The sequence below is a fragment of the Magnolia sinica genome, chromosome 13 (assembly GCF_029962835.1).
Source record: "Magnolia sinica isolate HGM2019 chromosome 13, MsV1, whole genome shotgun sequence".
NCBI lineage: Eukaryota > Viridiplantae > Streptophyta > Magnoliopsida > Magnoliales > Magnoliaceae > Magnolia > Magnolia sinica.
Window position 1 is genome coordinate 9,315,165 of NC_080585.1, and position 13,974 is coordinate 9,329,138.

Sequence of the window (13,974 nt, forward strand, 5' to 3'; positions counted from 1 at the left end):
ATAAAACTACGGTGAACGAGCATTCATTGCGAGAAACAATCTATTGTTATTCAACCAATAACATTTTGCCACGTCACTTCAGTAGCCCTTTGGCTACTAAAGCGCGGACGCGGATTTCAAGTTCCTGCGCAAGGATGCTGGGTGGGGCCACCACCATTGTTTTTGGGAAATATACTCCGTTCATCCTTTTTGCAAGATAATTTTAGTACAAGCTACAAAAAACGAGGTGGATCCAAGACTCAAGTCGGCCACACGAGAGGAAACAGTAGGGATTCAGTTAGAACCGTTTAAGCATTCTTATGACCATAAAAGCTTTGTTTCAGGCTAAATTTTTTGTATTTGCACTTCATCCTTGTGTTAATAACCTTATAAACGGTTTGGATGGCGTATAAACATCAAGGTGGAGCCCAGGAAGCTTTCAACGGTAGGTATTTCTTTACCTCACGTGTGGCCCACTTTAGTTTTGGATCCACTTTGTTTTTGGTCAATTTTCCTAAAATGAGCTCACCAAACGGATGAACGGAGCATATTTCCCAAAAACATGATGGTGGGCCCCACACAGCATTTTTGCGCAGGAACTTCCTGCGAAAGGCTTTCGCAGGAAATCCGCGTCCCTAAAGCGCTCAGTATCCAATCCACTCCCGAGGAACAGATGGACAGATTGGATCCCGCAGGAAACACTGTAGTAGGCCCCACGGATATTTCCATAAAATACTCGAACTCAATCTAAATAGGGTTAGGACATATTTGATCAGTTAATCAAAGCCGTCCATTGGGGCCAGCATTCATTTCATGGGAAAGTATATTAAAATCAGGCGGCTCCAATAATAATAATAAAATCCATCCATAAGATGCATCTTCTTTTCTCCTTTTTCTTTCTCTTTAAGCCATGAATGGGAGCTTTTTTCATGGTAACCTGATTGGGTTAGCTTTTTTCATGGTAGCACATGAAATGCATGTTGGATTTGATAGACGGTGCGTATTGTTTGATTAGACTGGCCAAATACATCTGGTGGAGTGGAATTCATGGAATCAATACCCCCCACAAGCGTTATAGGATCCTCGATCCGGAGCACTGCATAGTATAGGGTTGTACCTAGCTTTGACAAGTGGGCTCGATGGTTCATAAATCCAGGCCGTTGGTTTAGTGGGCATGAAGGCGGCTGGGACACCCATATAAAATCTACTTGATTGGACGCTCAAACCTTTTGATTTTCGTCCCCACAAACATACGGTCCAAAAATAAAATAAAATACAACAATGGTCTACATTCAGGTGAAAAGAGTTCTATTACATTTTAATGTGCAAACCGTTTGGACCATTGCCCATCCACCGTGGGACACGACAGACCAACGGTGTAGATTAAGAAACTATGAACCCCACTGGTTAGTACGTAATGAAAGAGTATGCAGTTAAAGACGGCCTAATCAAAATAGGAGCGAATTCGGTCAGCTCGGGCTAACACCGAGTTCGGCCAACCTTGCTGTATGTGTTGTATATCCACGTAGTTCATCCAATTTTTTCATGTCATTTTAGGCATGGCTCAAACATAAAGCAGATCAAAATCTCAGGTGGACCATACAACAGGAAATAGTAGTGATTAACAAGCAAATCAAAATCTCAGGTGGACCACACAACAGGAAATAGTGGTGATTAACCATTATAAATTTCCTGTGGGCCATGGAAGTTTTGGATCAATCACCAATGTTCCTTATGGTGTGGTTCACCTGAGATTTAGATCTGCCTCATTTTTTAGCCCATGCCTTAAAATGGGCTGGAAAAACGTATTAACAGCATGGATATACGTTGAGGTGGGCCCCACGTTCACGGCCTGACTAAACTGGGTGTTGGTCCTGATTTGAACCGAATCCGATCCCTTTAAGTCTAATCCATGAGATTCTTCAAGCACTACGTTGAATGGTACCTTTTTACAAAGTAAGGATGACTAAAAGCAAAATAATATTAAAAAGGTGCCGAGCTGTATGAAATGAGTGCACTAAAACATCTTTCTGTGCATACCAAACTTCAATATGGAGATCAGGACCGTTACTTTCGTGGGCCATCATGTAGATGGTGCCTTAGATAGAAAGGTGAGGGGATCAGACGGTACCATCCGTCGGATCAATGGTCTGAAAATGGAGGGCGAGAAAATTGATTGTAAGTTTTTCACCTACCACCCAACAATGGATGAGCTACCAAACCCATAGTCCTAGTTGAGACACACGTTTGCCACGTGTAAATGGGGTAGACACTTTCTTCGAAAATGCTATGGTGGGTGTCAAAATCGCAGTCAGTTAACCCACGCACTTTCGTAAAGAAACGAGATAAGAAATGGAAACGGTATTTCACAATCGGACGGTCCTAAACAAAAGGAAGCATCTCGGTCCATGCACGTGATGTGGCCGTTGCATGTGAAAGACGGTCTTACACGATCTCATGATCCGTTGCAAAAGTCGAAGATGGACGTTTAAATATTAAAGGTATGCTTAACTGCTACAAAAGTCACCTCCATGAGACGTGTCAGGGAGTTATCGGCGCAAACTCCTTGAATTATCAAAATGCTTACTACCAAGAAAGTTAAGTTGAGCAAGAAAACTCAGTTATCAAACTGAATCGGTCAACCAACCTCAATGATAAGATTTATCGATGAACCTCAACCATGAATACCGACTTCTACCTTATATGCCGATCGTGTGTATAACAACATACATATACTCGAGAATAAATTCTAACTCTAAAAGTGTACCTCACAAATTTAGTTCGATATATAAGCTCTTTAGAAAACTTATAAATACATCACCCTACTTAAAGAAAAAAATGTATGTACAAAGATTTTGATTTTATTCATACCTATTTTAGATTCATCTACGTGACTTACGCATCGTAAAGTTCCTAGTTATAACCAGTGCTCTCAATGTCATTTACTTTTCTATTAAACTATTGGTATCCCAAATATCATTCCTTTTTCTATTAGAGTAAAGGTATCCATCAGTTTCCAAAAGGCCTTAAGAAATCAAATAAATTCAAGCCATAGCATATGGATCTCAATTAAAAAGTTTGAATTAATCCTTCCTATTTTATTTAAAATTCATGTTTAAATTCAAATATTAATTAATTTAATATTGTAAAAAGATGATTTACATCATAAAAGAGATTCGAAGGAAAAGTTGTATAGTACCCACCCACTAATAGTTGCCCATAAGTGACCCCACCAGTCACATCCAACAACATGCCTAAAAATGGCTACAAGTCGTTTGGATTTCTTTTTACGTGGGTTACAAGTTCAAGCTACACGTAAAGTGATTGGATTGCAAGTGCACGGATGGATTTGTCTGTTCATGCGTACCAGACACAGCTTCGTGTCCACACAACCTCGTCATGGAGGCCCACCATCGTACGGTTATAGTGCGAATCCACATGGAATTTTGGTACCACTCACTTTTACGTAACCTTTTTTTTTTATTATTTTTATTTTCTATCGAATCGAAAGCAATATCATTTGTTTTGATTAAGGGCCCATTTGAAGAAAAGGTGCGTCGTTACATAAGCTTTATTAAGCACACACGCGTGCGCACTAGAGTTCATGTACATGCCCCACTTGTGCCAGTATGGCTGATAAGTGTGAGATCCAATTCGTTCATCAGGCTGATTTTCCCAAACTAGATCTGGTACGGTCAGTATGTGGGCCCCAGTATTGGAAGGATGGGTTAAAAAACTTAAGGCAAGTTTTTGAGAGCTGTACATTTGTTTTGCAAAATGTGGCCCTTATGGCTAGTGGATCGAATTGATTCTTGGGGTACAGCATCAATATAGTAGTTTTTTTTTAAAATTATGGACGGATTGGATCAAGGACCTATCTTGCTTTGCTGGCAGATATGGCACGTACATGAATTTTATTCCACACGCGTGTGCGCTAAGCAAAGATCTAGTTACAACCAACCATTGATATTCAGCCAAGAAGACAACTCCGGCAATTACGGTTCTCAACGGGCCGGGCCGTGGTCTGTAAAGGCCGGCCCATAGAGGAAAACATAAGCCAAAGTTAGTCAGGGACGGTGATGGGCCAAACGAAATAGGCCCAAGCCCGGAGCATAATAATAATTCGCCGCCGGAGCTCGAGTCTAATCACCTACCTGTGGATGATCTGGGCTGTTCATTGATGGGAGCCAGATTGCGTAGCATACTGAGTAAACTCTGTGGAGCCCACCGTGATGTATATATCTCATCCATGCTGTCCATCCATTTTATCTCCTTATTTTAGGGGACGGGTCCAAAATTGAAACATATCCAAAATTGAAGTGGACCACACCACAGGATACAGTCGGAATTGAAAGCCTACCATTGAAAACTTAAATAAACATCACCGTGGGCCCTAGTAAGGTTTCAACGGTGGACGTCATTATCCCCACTGTTTCCTATGGTGCGGTCCACTTGAGCTTTGTATATACTTCAATTTTGGGCTTATTGTCTAAAATGAGCTGATAAAAGGTGTGGATAAGGCACATACATCACCGTGGCCTCACAAACTTTACTCATTACTCTATAGCACTGGAGCAGATTAGCTGTTACCCGAGTAACAATTTAGTGGGTGTTACCGTTAAAGTATGGGGCCTACCTTGATAAATTTTTTGTATATCCATGCCGCCCATCTATTTTGTCAGCTCATTTTAGGATGTTAAACCAAAATTTAAGCAGATTTAGTGTCTTGTGGACCACACCACTGGAAAAAGTGGTGAATTACCATTAAAAACATTTCATAGACCACAAAAGCGTTGGATCAATCTGATATTTGTATTTTCTCTTCATCCGTTTCTGTTTGACCTTATCAATTTGTTGGATGACAAATAAACATTACGGATCGCCTTATGGTGTGCCCCGGATGTTTTTAATAGGGGATTTCAATAACCACTGTTTCCTATTGTGTTCCGACCATGAGATTTGGATATGTTAGTTTTTGGGACCACCTACTAAAATGGTCGGGAAAAACGGATGGACAGCGTTGACATATAACAAATCATCAGGTTGGGCCCACAATAAGGGTAACACCTAATCTGCTCCTGGTTGAATCGAGTTTCGGCTCGACCACTAGTTGACCCCAGTTCGAAATCGACTCGGCTTGGTTCGGTTATCTGCTCGAGCCACTTTGAGCCGAGTTCAAGCATGTATGGCATTTTCTCAGCCGAGTTCAAGCATGTATGGCATTTTCTCAAACACATGGAGTGCACCTTCAATTTCCCACAATATGCAAAACAGCAGCAACAATTCGCTAGTAGGTAGCATCAAAATCAAGATACAAGTGTAGTTTTATCATGTAATATATTTTTTTGTAATGATTTGTTTCATATCCATACCTTCCTCACTACCAACTAATCCTGCGGAGAATGTATGCTCCTAAAACAACACTTCGTAGAGTCATTTCATCAAACACTTGTGAGCAACATCAATATCAAAATAACCGAGTCACCAAACTAGTTCGATTTAAGTTTGATTCGAGTTGAGGTTTGATCCGAGTCGATTCGAGCTTGGACAAGCTCGAACTTAACTCGAAAATTTTTCGAGCTTTAAAAATCAGCTCGACTCAGATTGAACTCATTTTCGAACCAAGTCGAATCGAGCTTTTTCGAGTCAAGTCAAGCGAGTTAACCGAGCTAACTCGGTTCACGTACAGCTTGAAAATGCCATTGAAACCCTAAATGGGCCAGGTCGTCAGGGCCTAAAATTCTCATACATGGACTGAGCCTGGCCCGATTAATAGACAGGCTTAAATGTTAGGCCAGCCCTATCATCCAAGCCCATCACACAGAGAGAATTGTAAAATTTATTGTCTTGGTCTTATTTTATTTTCTTGGTCTTATTTCAAACTTGATAGGGAGAGGAAGAGACTAGTTTGTACTCTTATGACTGAATTTCTTGTCTTGGGTCTTCTTTCAAAGTGTATGGACTTGTTGGTGTCCACATCGCCTGTCTGGAATGTCTTTAGCCCAATGGGATTATCAAAACCGTCTAGTTACTGGTTTGCAAAATGGATGGACAAGATGGTCTGTAGAACATAAGTCCAATCATGAATGTTTTAGTACCATCCTGTTTATGTTAAATTTGCATAGCTGCAGAAGGGTGGACTGGACCCAATGGATGGTCCAAAACCTTTGTGCATGGGAAGGTTTCCATACTTTTGGACCACAAAGGTTCACTTCTCTTGGAGAAATAATGGTACATTCAGAATCAGTACTAGTTTCAAAATAATATATTATTACAGTGATCATGGTTCCAAAACTCGCTAACTCGAACTCAACAGAGGCAACTTCCTTCTTGACTGTTTAATATGATCTCAACATTCCAAAAGAGTTTAAATGATTTTAGAGCAGAGTTTTTAATATACAATTGATTACATAACATTAGAATTGGGAATTGCGAAAAGCTTGAGAATTGAACAAGGATTTGGAAAGAATGGAATAAAGTAACCATGCTCAGAAACCATGGCTTTGGCCACAAAAAAAGAGGAGCTCATCTGATTTGTTTGCGGCTGTCGGTGTTTGTCATTGTCATTTAGCCTTTCACCTAGCAATTTGGGGTTTGGCTTTTGATTGATAGACTGGCCGAAGTTTTACAATCTGCGGCCCACGGGACTTAGGCTTGGTCCTTCACCCAGGCCATCCCTTGGAGCCATCATGAATCATTAACAGTAAAATCATATGCATAAGCGGGAATATGATTCTTTCCCCATATGGCCTTCCTTTTTCTCCTGAAAATGCAGGAGATGAAGATGGTATCTCTAAAAGCCCTCTCCCTTTTCTTTTCCAAATGCATCATGGAATGGCACAAAAGAGCATTTATCACTTTTCCAAATGCATCATGGAATGGCACAAAAGAGCATTTGTCAGAGTAGCTTTCTACTTGCAGAGGAACCGATGCTTTGTTCGGAAAAAGACTCCCACCATATTTGGATGACACTTTACATTTTAAGAAAAAGATAATCAACCGATTCCTCCATTCCTTTTTCACACAAGTGCTTGGAAATTGAAATTGCCTATGTTGGAGATGTCAATCCAAGTAAGGATACAGAAAGTGGTTTCTACACTTTCTTTTAAGAGAGCCAAACAGATGAATATGCCAGTAACCTAAAGAAAATGAAAATACCATATTTGAACCTCTCAAGAGAAAAGAGCAACCTAAAATGTCAAAGATTAAGCAAAATCAAATCATCAGCAAGGTTATCTATAGGGGGTTATTTGATAATCGGGCCACATACGACAGTTGACATGTACTCTGAGATTGTCATATGGCCTGCATTTAAGGGGAGTGTGTAATCGGTGGTAATTTGTGCATTTTGGTTGAGTGTATTTGATGTCAATTGAAATCCAATTCAATCAAATACACCAAAGGCTTCTTTTTTGAAATCACAACAAAATCATTGGATTCCATTTCACATGGATTAGAAATTACCATCGATTCACGAGTTGCAATACTCCCTCACTCATTCTATCCACTAATGCATTCAAAATACAAACTAGGAAACACATTCACATGGATTTTAATGGATTCCAAGTTCAGGCTATCAAACACAACTAGTAATTTCAATTCACATGAATTTCATGATAATTGTCTATACATATCAAATATACGCTTCCAAACAACCCTTAATTCAAATTGAACCAACTAAATTGTGAAACTCAAAAGTCCCACGATCAGCTAACTTGAACAATCCTTAACCTCTAATTCATGGACACTTGTTTGCTGAAACAAAGTGATTGAATTTTTGGGTTAGATTTTTTATTTTATTTTATATTATTATTATTATTATTATTATTATTTTAAAAGCGTGATTTTTGGGTCATGATAAGTCCAAATTTGGACAGTTTAATTTGAATTACTTGTATTCCACCTATGCGATGTCCAAGTAATTTCCAACCGCCCCCGCGTATCATCCATCACACTCTACCATGTGAGTATCAAAGTATTTCTCACAATCTAATAGCAATAATCTATGATAGATATAGTAGCAACATAGCATTACAGAAAACAGAGGAAGAAGAAAAGAAACCCTAATTCCTTTTTAAAAAAAAGAAAAAAAAAAGGCAATCAATCACTACCACTATATTTCTCAATCTTCTTCTTGAGCTCGTCCTTATTGGCGCCTACAAGCCTATCCACTTCCTGCCCTTTCTTCACAAGAACGAATGTCGGCATCGCCTCCACTTGCCAAACCTGTGCAACCTCCTACATTCACAATCCATCCATCCATCCATCATTCATACATGAATTAGGTACTGTAATCCAAACAACAAGAAAGAAGAGGGGATTCGTAAGCCGTACCTTGAGCTCATCAACGTCGATCTTGACGAAGACGACGTCGGTGAAACTGTTGGCCATTTCGTTCATGATCGGCTCCATAAACCGGCATGGCCCACACCACTTGGCCGTGAAATCAATCACCATCTAAGCATAAGATAAACTGTGAGAAGGAATTAAAGAGAGAGAGAGAGAGAGAGAGAGAGAGAGAGAGAGAGAGAGAGAGAGAGTACTAGTTGGTTGGAATCCTTTGAAGATTCGAGGTGGGACTTCCATGTGGCAGCTGAGTGGAAAGCGAGAACACGGGACGGCTCTGATGAAGAGCCATCATTGCTGTTGGATGAAGAGAAAAGGGCTCCCATTTTCTTCAATTTCAGCTCTCCAAGGGTTTAGAACGATCGTCGGGAGTAGAGAGGCGAGTTTCTTGGTTTTATATATATATAGAGATTAGAGAGAGGGAGAGAGGATGCCTTGCTTACACTGCCACAGCGAAATGGCTACTGGACGGTGCTCTGTGGGCACACCATGCTGTCATTTTTTAATCCACGCTGTCCATCCATTTTGGATCATTATTTTAAGGAGTCGGGATCCTCTGTTATCTGGTCAACAGGGATTTCCTGTTACCCTGGGGTCGTTTGGCACCTTGGATTGGAGGGGATTGGAGAGGATTAGAGGGGGTTTCAAATCCCCATAGTTGTTTTGGCAGCATAAAGCAACAGGGGATTGCAAATCCAGGGGGTTTCCAATCCCCTCTCTGAGGGGGTTTGTAATAGGTGAGAGCTTGGATTACACCTAAAATCATTTGAATAGTTGCAACACTATCATTCTACTGGGCACATGGCCCACTAACGATGATCAGCACCGTCCAAACATTGTTCATGTAGATCAGCACCATCCAAATATTATCCAGCACTGTCCAAACATTGTTCATATCAATCAACGATTAAAAATCGTTGGTTAGTCACTCAGACATGATCTTGTGCTTGCGGTCCATCTGAGACTTGGAATTTCATCACTTTTAAGCAAAACATATATTTTAGCGGGCTTATCACAACCATAGTGTCAAAAATTATATATCTCACTAATTAGGGATATTAAAGTTGATTTAGTAATTAAATTCAAACCCCCGTTAATATACCATGTATAGATATTTTTGAATTAAAGTTGATTCACACTCAAGGGTACCAAACACATCGAGAGGATTGCCAATCCAGGGGGTTTCCAATCCTGGGTTGCGAATCCAGGGGGTCCCAAATCCACACTCCCAAACAGGCCCAATGGTTTGGCGTCCGAAGCTTCTTTTTTTTTTTTTTGTAGTGAGTGGTGACGTGGACCAATGAGGATTAGGGTATCAGGAAACCTCTGTTGACCAGATAACAGAGGATCCGGACTCTATTTTAAGGTATGGAAGAAAAATGAGGCAGATCAAAATCTAAATTGACTCAGGAAAACACTAGTGATTGAATGGCGACCATTAAAAACTTCCTAGGTCCACTGTAATCTTTATTTTCCATCCAGACCGTTGATAACGTCACACAATCATGGATGAAGGGAAAACATAAATATTAGCTTGATCCGCAACTTCTGTGGCCCCAAGAAAGTTTTTAATGATGGCTCTCAATCATCACTGTTTCTTGTGGTGTGGTCCACTGAGAGTTGGATCTACCTCCCTTTCATAATCATGCACTAAAATGAACTGGAAAAATGGATGGACGGCGTGGATAAAATACATGCATCATGAGATTTAAGCGAGGGGTTTCCTGCGACAGGATGTGGCATAAAGTTCCGGCGCTCGGAAGGTGGGTGGGGTCCACCGTGATGTTTATGTAAAATCCATCCCGTCCATCCGTTTTCTGAGCTTATTTGAGTTACGGAAACAAAAAAAAAAATGAGGAGGATCCAGAACTCAAGTGGGCCACAGGAGATTCTTTCCTACTATTGAAATGTTCCTAGGGTCCACGTTGATGTTTACATGCTATCCAAACCGTTCATAAGGTCATCCCCAATAGGATGAACTGAAAACACAAAAAATATAGCCTGACACGAAACTCCTATAGCCCTACGACTGTCTCAATGGTGGTCGTTCAATCCCCACTGTTTCCTCTCATGTGGCCCACTTAGTTCTGGATCCTCCTCAGTCTTTGATCTCCTATCAGCTCGAAAAACGATGGACGGATTGGATTTCTCACAAACATCACGGTGGGCCAACCTAGCTTCCGAGAAGAGGAACTGCCTAGGAGAGGCTGTCCCATAATATCCGCATCCGGATTTAAGGGCGTGTTTGGGTGCAAGTTTTGGTGAGACCATCTCTTCTTTATTAGGAGCCTAACGTGGATGATAGCTTACATGGAATTTACACCTCATGTGTAAATTGACACAAGTGACACGTGGTAGGTGCTTGGCACACGTGTGAGCATCTTGGGACCTATTTAGATTGAAGATATATCAGACAAATGCAAGGGATAGCAAAAACATGACAGAGAGTAAGAGGTAAACTTAATTAACCTTATAGAGTAGGGAAATATACCTTTTACACTCAAATAGAGTATTTGAAATTTAAAATATGAGTGTTTGAGTGTTTGATTTCATTTTTATTATTATAAATAGAGATAAATAAATAATTATTATTTACCACTTGAAATACAGCCAGCCACTAGCCACCCATATAATGTTGACTTTTGATTTGGCTTGCCACTGATGCTAATATGAAACTTCTAAAATTTATGGGGCCCACCATTATGTGTATTTGATCCACATGTCCATCTATTTTAACAACTTATTTTACAGCATGACCTAAAATTGAAGTAGAACGAAAGCGTAAGCGGACCACACCACAAGAAATAGGGGGAGTTAAACGCCTAAAATTGAAAACTTTTTGTGGTGTACAGAAGTTTTTGATCAAGCTGATATTAGTGTCTTTCCCTTCAACCACATCTGTGTGATCATATGAACAAGTTGGATCACAGATACACATCAGTATGGGACCCATGGATGGTTTCACCTTCCAACGGTGGATGTTATTATTTCCCATGTTTCATGTGGTGTGGTCCACTTGAGCTTATAATCCGCCTCATTTTTAGGCTCATGCTCTAAAATGATGTGGTAAATTGGATAGACAATGTGAATAGTAAACATTTATTATGATGGGCCCATAGATTTCACTCAAAGACATTCTCATCCATTTTCAAAAACACGATTTCAAAAAATCAAGGCCTAGAAGACGCACTCTTTCCCAAACAGGGGTCACCATGTTGTGGTAAAGTAGAAAAACAAACCCCTGTAAAGAAAATAGTTATACTTTCCTGTAAATTAAAAAATAATAATAATAAATAAATAAATAAAGAAGAAGAAGAAGAAAACAAATGCAAACACTTTAGTGCAATATGTACTAATTCTTGGACATGTGCAAATGTCTTGTTAAGGCAAACTAGTTGCATCTTTCAATTTGCATTCCATCCAAATAATCTTTTAAACTTAGATGGCCGCGCAACATTGTGCTAAAGCGTGCATTGAATTAGAGATAAGTTATCCACACTTTTATTGTACATTTTTTTGAGTCAAATTTGAAACTTTTAATAATAATAATAATTAGAGTTGGCATCGAGTCGAGTCGGACTGAGTTAGGGCTGATTCGACTGGATCCAGTTTTGAAATAGGTTTGACCACACTCGATCCAACTCGATACCAAATCTAGCATGCTTGACTCAATCTGCATCCGGTCTGGCCTGGACTGATCCGGACTGAGTCTGATTCGATCAGAAGTACCGAGTCGAGTCGAGTTGGCACCGACTTGGATTGAGAGATGAAGGAGGGAGAGATTGAGAGAGTGGAGAGGAGAGAGAGGAGGAGGGTGATAGTTGTGGGTGATTGTCGGGCTTGGAAGATGAGGAAGATGAGGGAGGGAGAGAAAGATGTCAGGCTTGGAAGATGAGGAGGATGAGGAAGGAAGGGAGAGATTTTGGGATCGGGTCGGAGTAGAGTGCGGCAGGTAGGGTTAGAGAGTCGAGTGTAATTGGATCGAGTTTCAGGTCGAGTCACTAGGTAACTCAAACTCGACTTGGTTTGAATTTGGATTGGGCGAAGCCTACTTGGTTCGGACCGACTCACCCATTCAGTTCAGGTCGAGTCGAGTCAAATCGGAACGAGTCGAATGAGTCGAGTTAGCCAGATCGAGTCATCCGGTGCCCACCTCTAATAATAATATTAATTATCATTATCATTATTATTATTATTATTAAGTTCCCATGTCTATAAAAGGATTGGATAAACCAAGGATAAGTTGTTTATAGAACTCTGCAATTAAGCATGCAGTGGGGCCAGCATTCATTTCATGGGAAAGTATATTAAAATCAGGCGGCTCCAATAATAATAAAAAAAATCCATCCATAAGATGCTTCTTCTTTTCTCCTTTTTCTTTCTCTTTAAGCCATGGATGGGATCTTTTTTCATGGTAACCTGATTGGGTTAGCTTTTTTCATGGTAGCACAAGAAATGCATGTTGGATTTGATGGACGGTACGTATTGTTTGATTAGACTGTCCAAATACATCTGGTGGAGTGGAATTCATGGAATCAATACCCCACAGGCGTTATAGGATCCTCGATCCGGAGCACTACATAGTATAGGGTTGTACCTAGCTTTGACAAGTGGGCTCAATGGTTCATAAATCCAGGCCGTTGGTTTAGTGGGCATGAAGGCGGATGGGACACCCATATAAAATCTACTTGATAGGTTGCTCAAACCTTTTGATTTGTGTCCCCGCAAACATACGGTCCAAAAATAAAATAAAATACAACAATGGTCTACATTCAGGTGAAAAGAGTTCTATTATATTTTAATGTGCAAACCGTTTGGACCATTGCCCATCCACGGTGGGACACGACAGACCAACGGTGTAGATTAAGAAACTATGAACCCCACTTGTTAGAACGTAATGAAAGAGTTTGCAGTCAGAGAAGGCCTAATCAAAATAGGAGCGAATTGAGAAATTTGCGACTGTACGACCCATTTATGGCCCATTTAGGAAACGAAGCCCACCTCATCTTCCTTTGCGAGAATACGCCCGAGCTGTACGGAAGGCTTGCCAAAGGTCGAAAATGCCCCTGCTTGTTCCTTCAAGCGGATATGTGGCGCTCGAAGACAAGCACTGACACTCCTCGAACTCCCAGTTGTACGAACGGTTCAAAAGGTATCAGAGTTACATGGGCCCCACGGTTACGTATTTATTATATCCACAACGTTCATCCATAGTTCGAGATCATTTCGGAGCATTATCAAAAAAAAAAAAAAATCCTATCCAAAGATCAACTGGACCACACCACAAAGAGCAACAGGAAAATTGATTTTAACCGTTAAAAATTTTGTAGGGCCCACCGTAACATTTATTTTCCATCCAATATATTCATAATGTCACAAAGACCTGGATGAAGAGGAAAAAAAATTTTGTAATGGTCCAAAACTTCTGGGACCCCTAAAAGGGTTTCAATGGTAGACGTTCAATCTTCCACTGCCTTTTACAGTGTGGTCCACTTGATAGCTAAATTTGTCTTATTTTTCTTCCCAAGCATTAGTACGAGTTCGCCAAATAGATGGACGGTTTGGATATAACATATACCTCATAAAAGGACCCACAAAGGCGGTGGGGATTACAACAGGGAAAAAAAGAGCCAGTATCTTTGGCTACGA

The 13,974-nt window shown here is 40.4% G+C and overlaps 1 protein-coding gene across 1 annotated transcript; it reads right to left on the reverse strand.

The window, feature by feature from the left end:
* Positions 1-7,943: 7,943 nt before the first annotated feature.
* LOC131224033 (thioredoxin H2-like) lies at positions 7,944-8,719 on the reverse strand. The gene is made up of 3 exons (XM_058219613.1): positions 8,523-8,719; positions 8,314-8,436; positions 7,944-8,217 (listed from the first exon to the last, which is right to left on the reverse strand). Exons 1-3 carry the CDS (start codon positions 8,649-8,651, stop codon positions 8,080-8,082), a joined length of 390 nt encoding a protein of 129 aa, XP_058075596.1. The 5' UTR covers positions 8,652-8,719; the 3' UTR covers positions 7,944-8,079.
* Positions 8,720-13,974: the final 5,255 nt, after the last annotated feature.

Excerpts from the sequence above, each read along its gene's own strand:
- LOC131224033 (XM_058219613.1), bottom strand. The coding sequence starts at position 8,651 with ATGGGAGCCCTTTTCTCTTCATCCAACAGCAATGATGGCTCTTCATCA. Across the intron at positions 8,437-8,522 it reads CAAAGGATTCCAACCAACTA|ATGGTGATTGATTTCACGGC; the intron begins GTACTCTCTCTC and ends TCTTATGCTTAG. Across the intron at positions 8,218-8,313 it reads TCGACGTTGATGAGCTCAAG|GAGGTTGCACAGGTTTGGCA; the intron begins GTACGGCTTACG and ends TTGTGAATGTAG.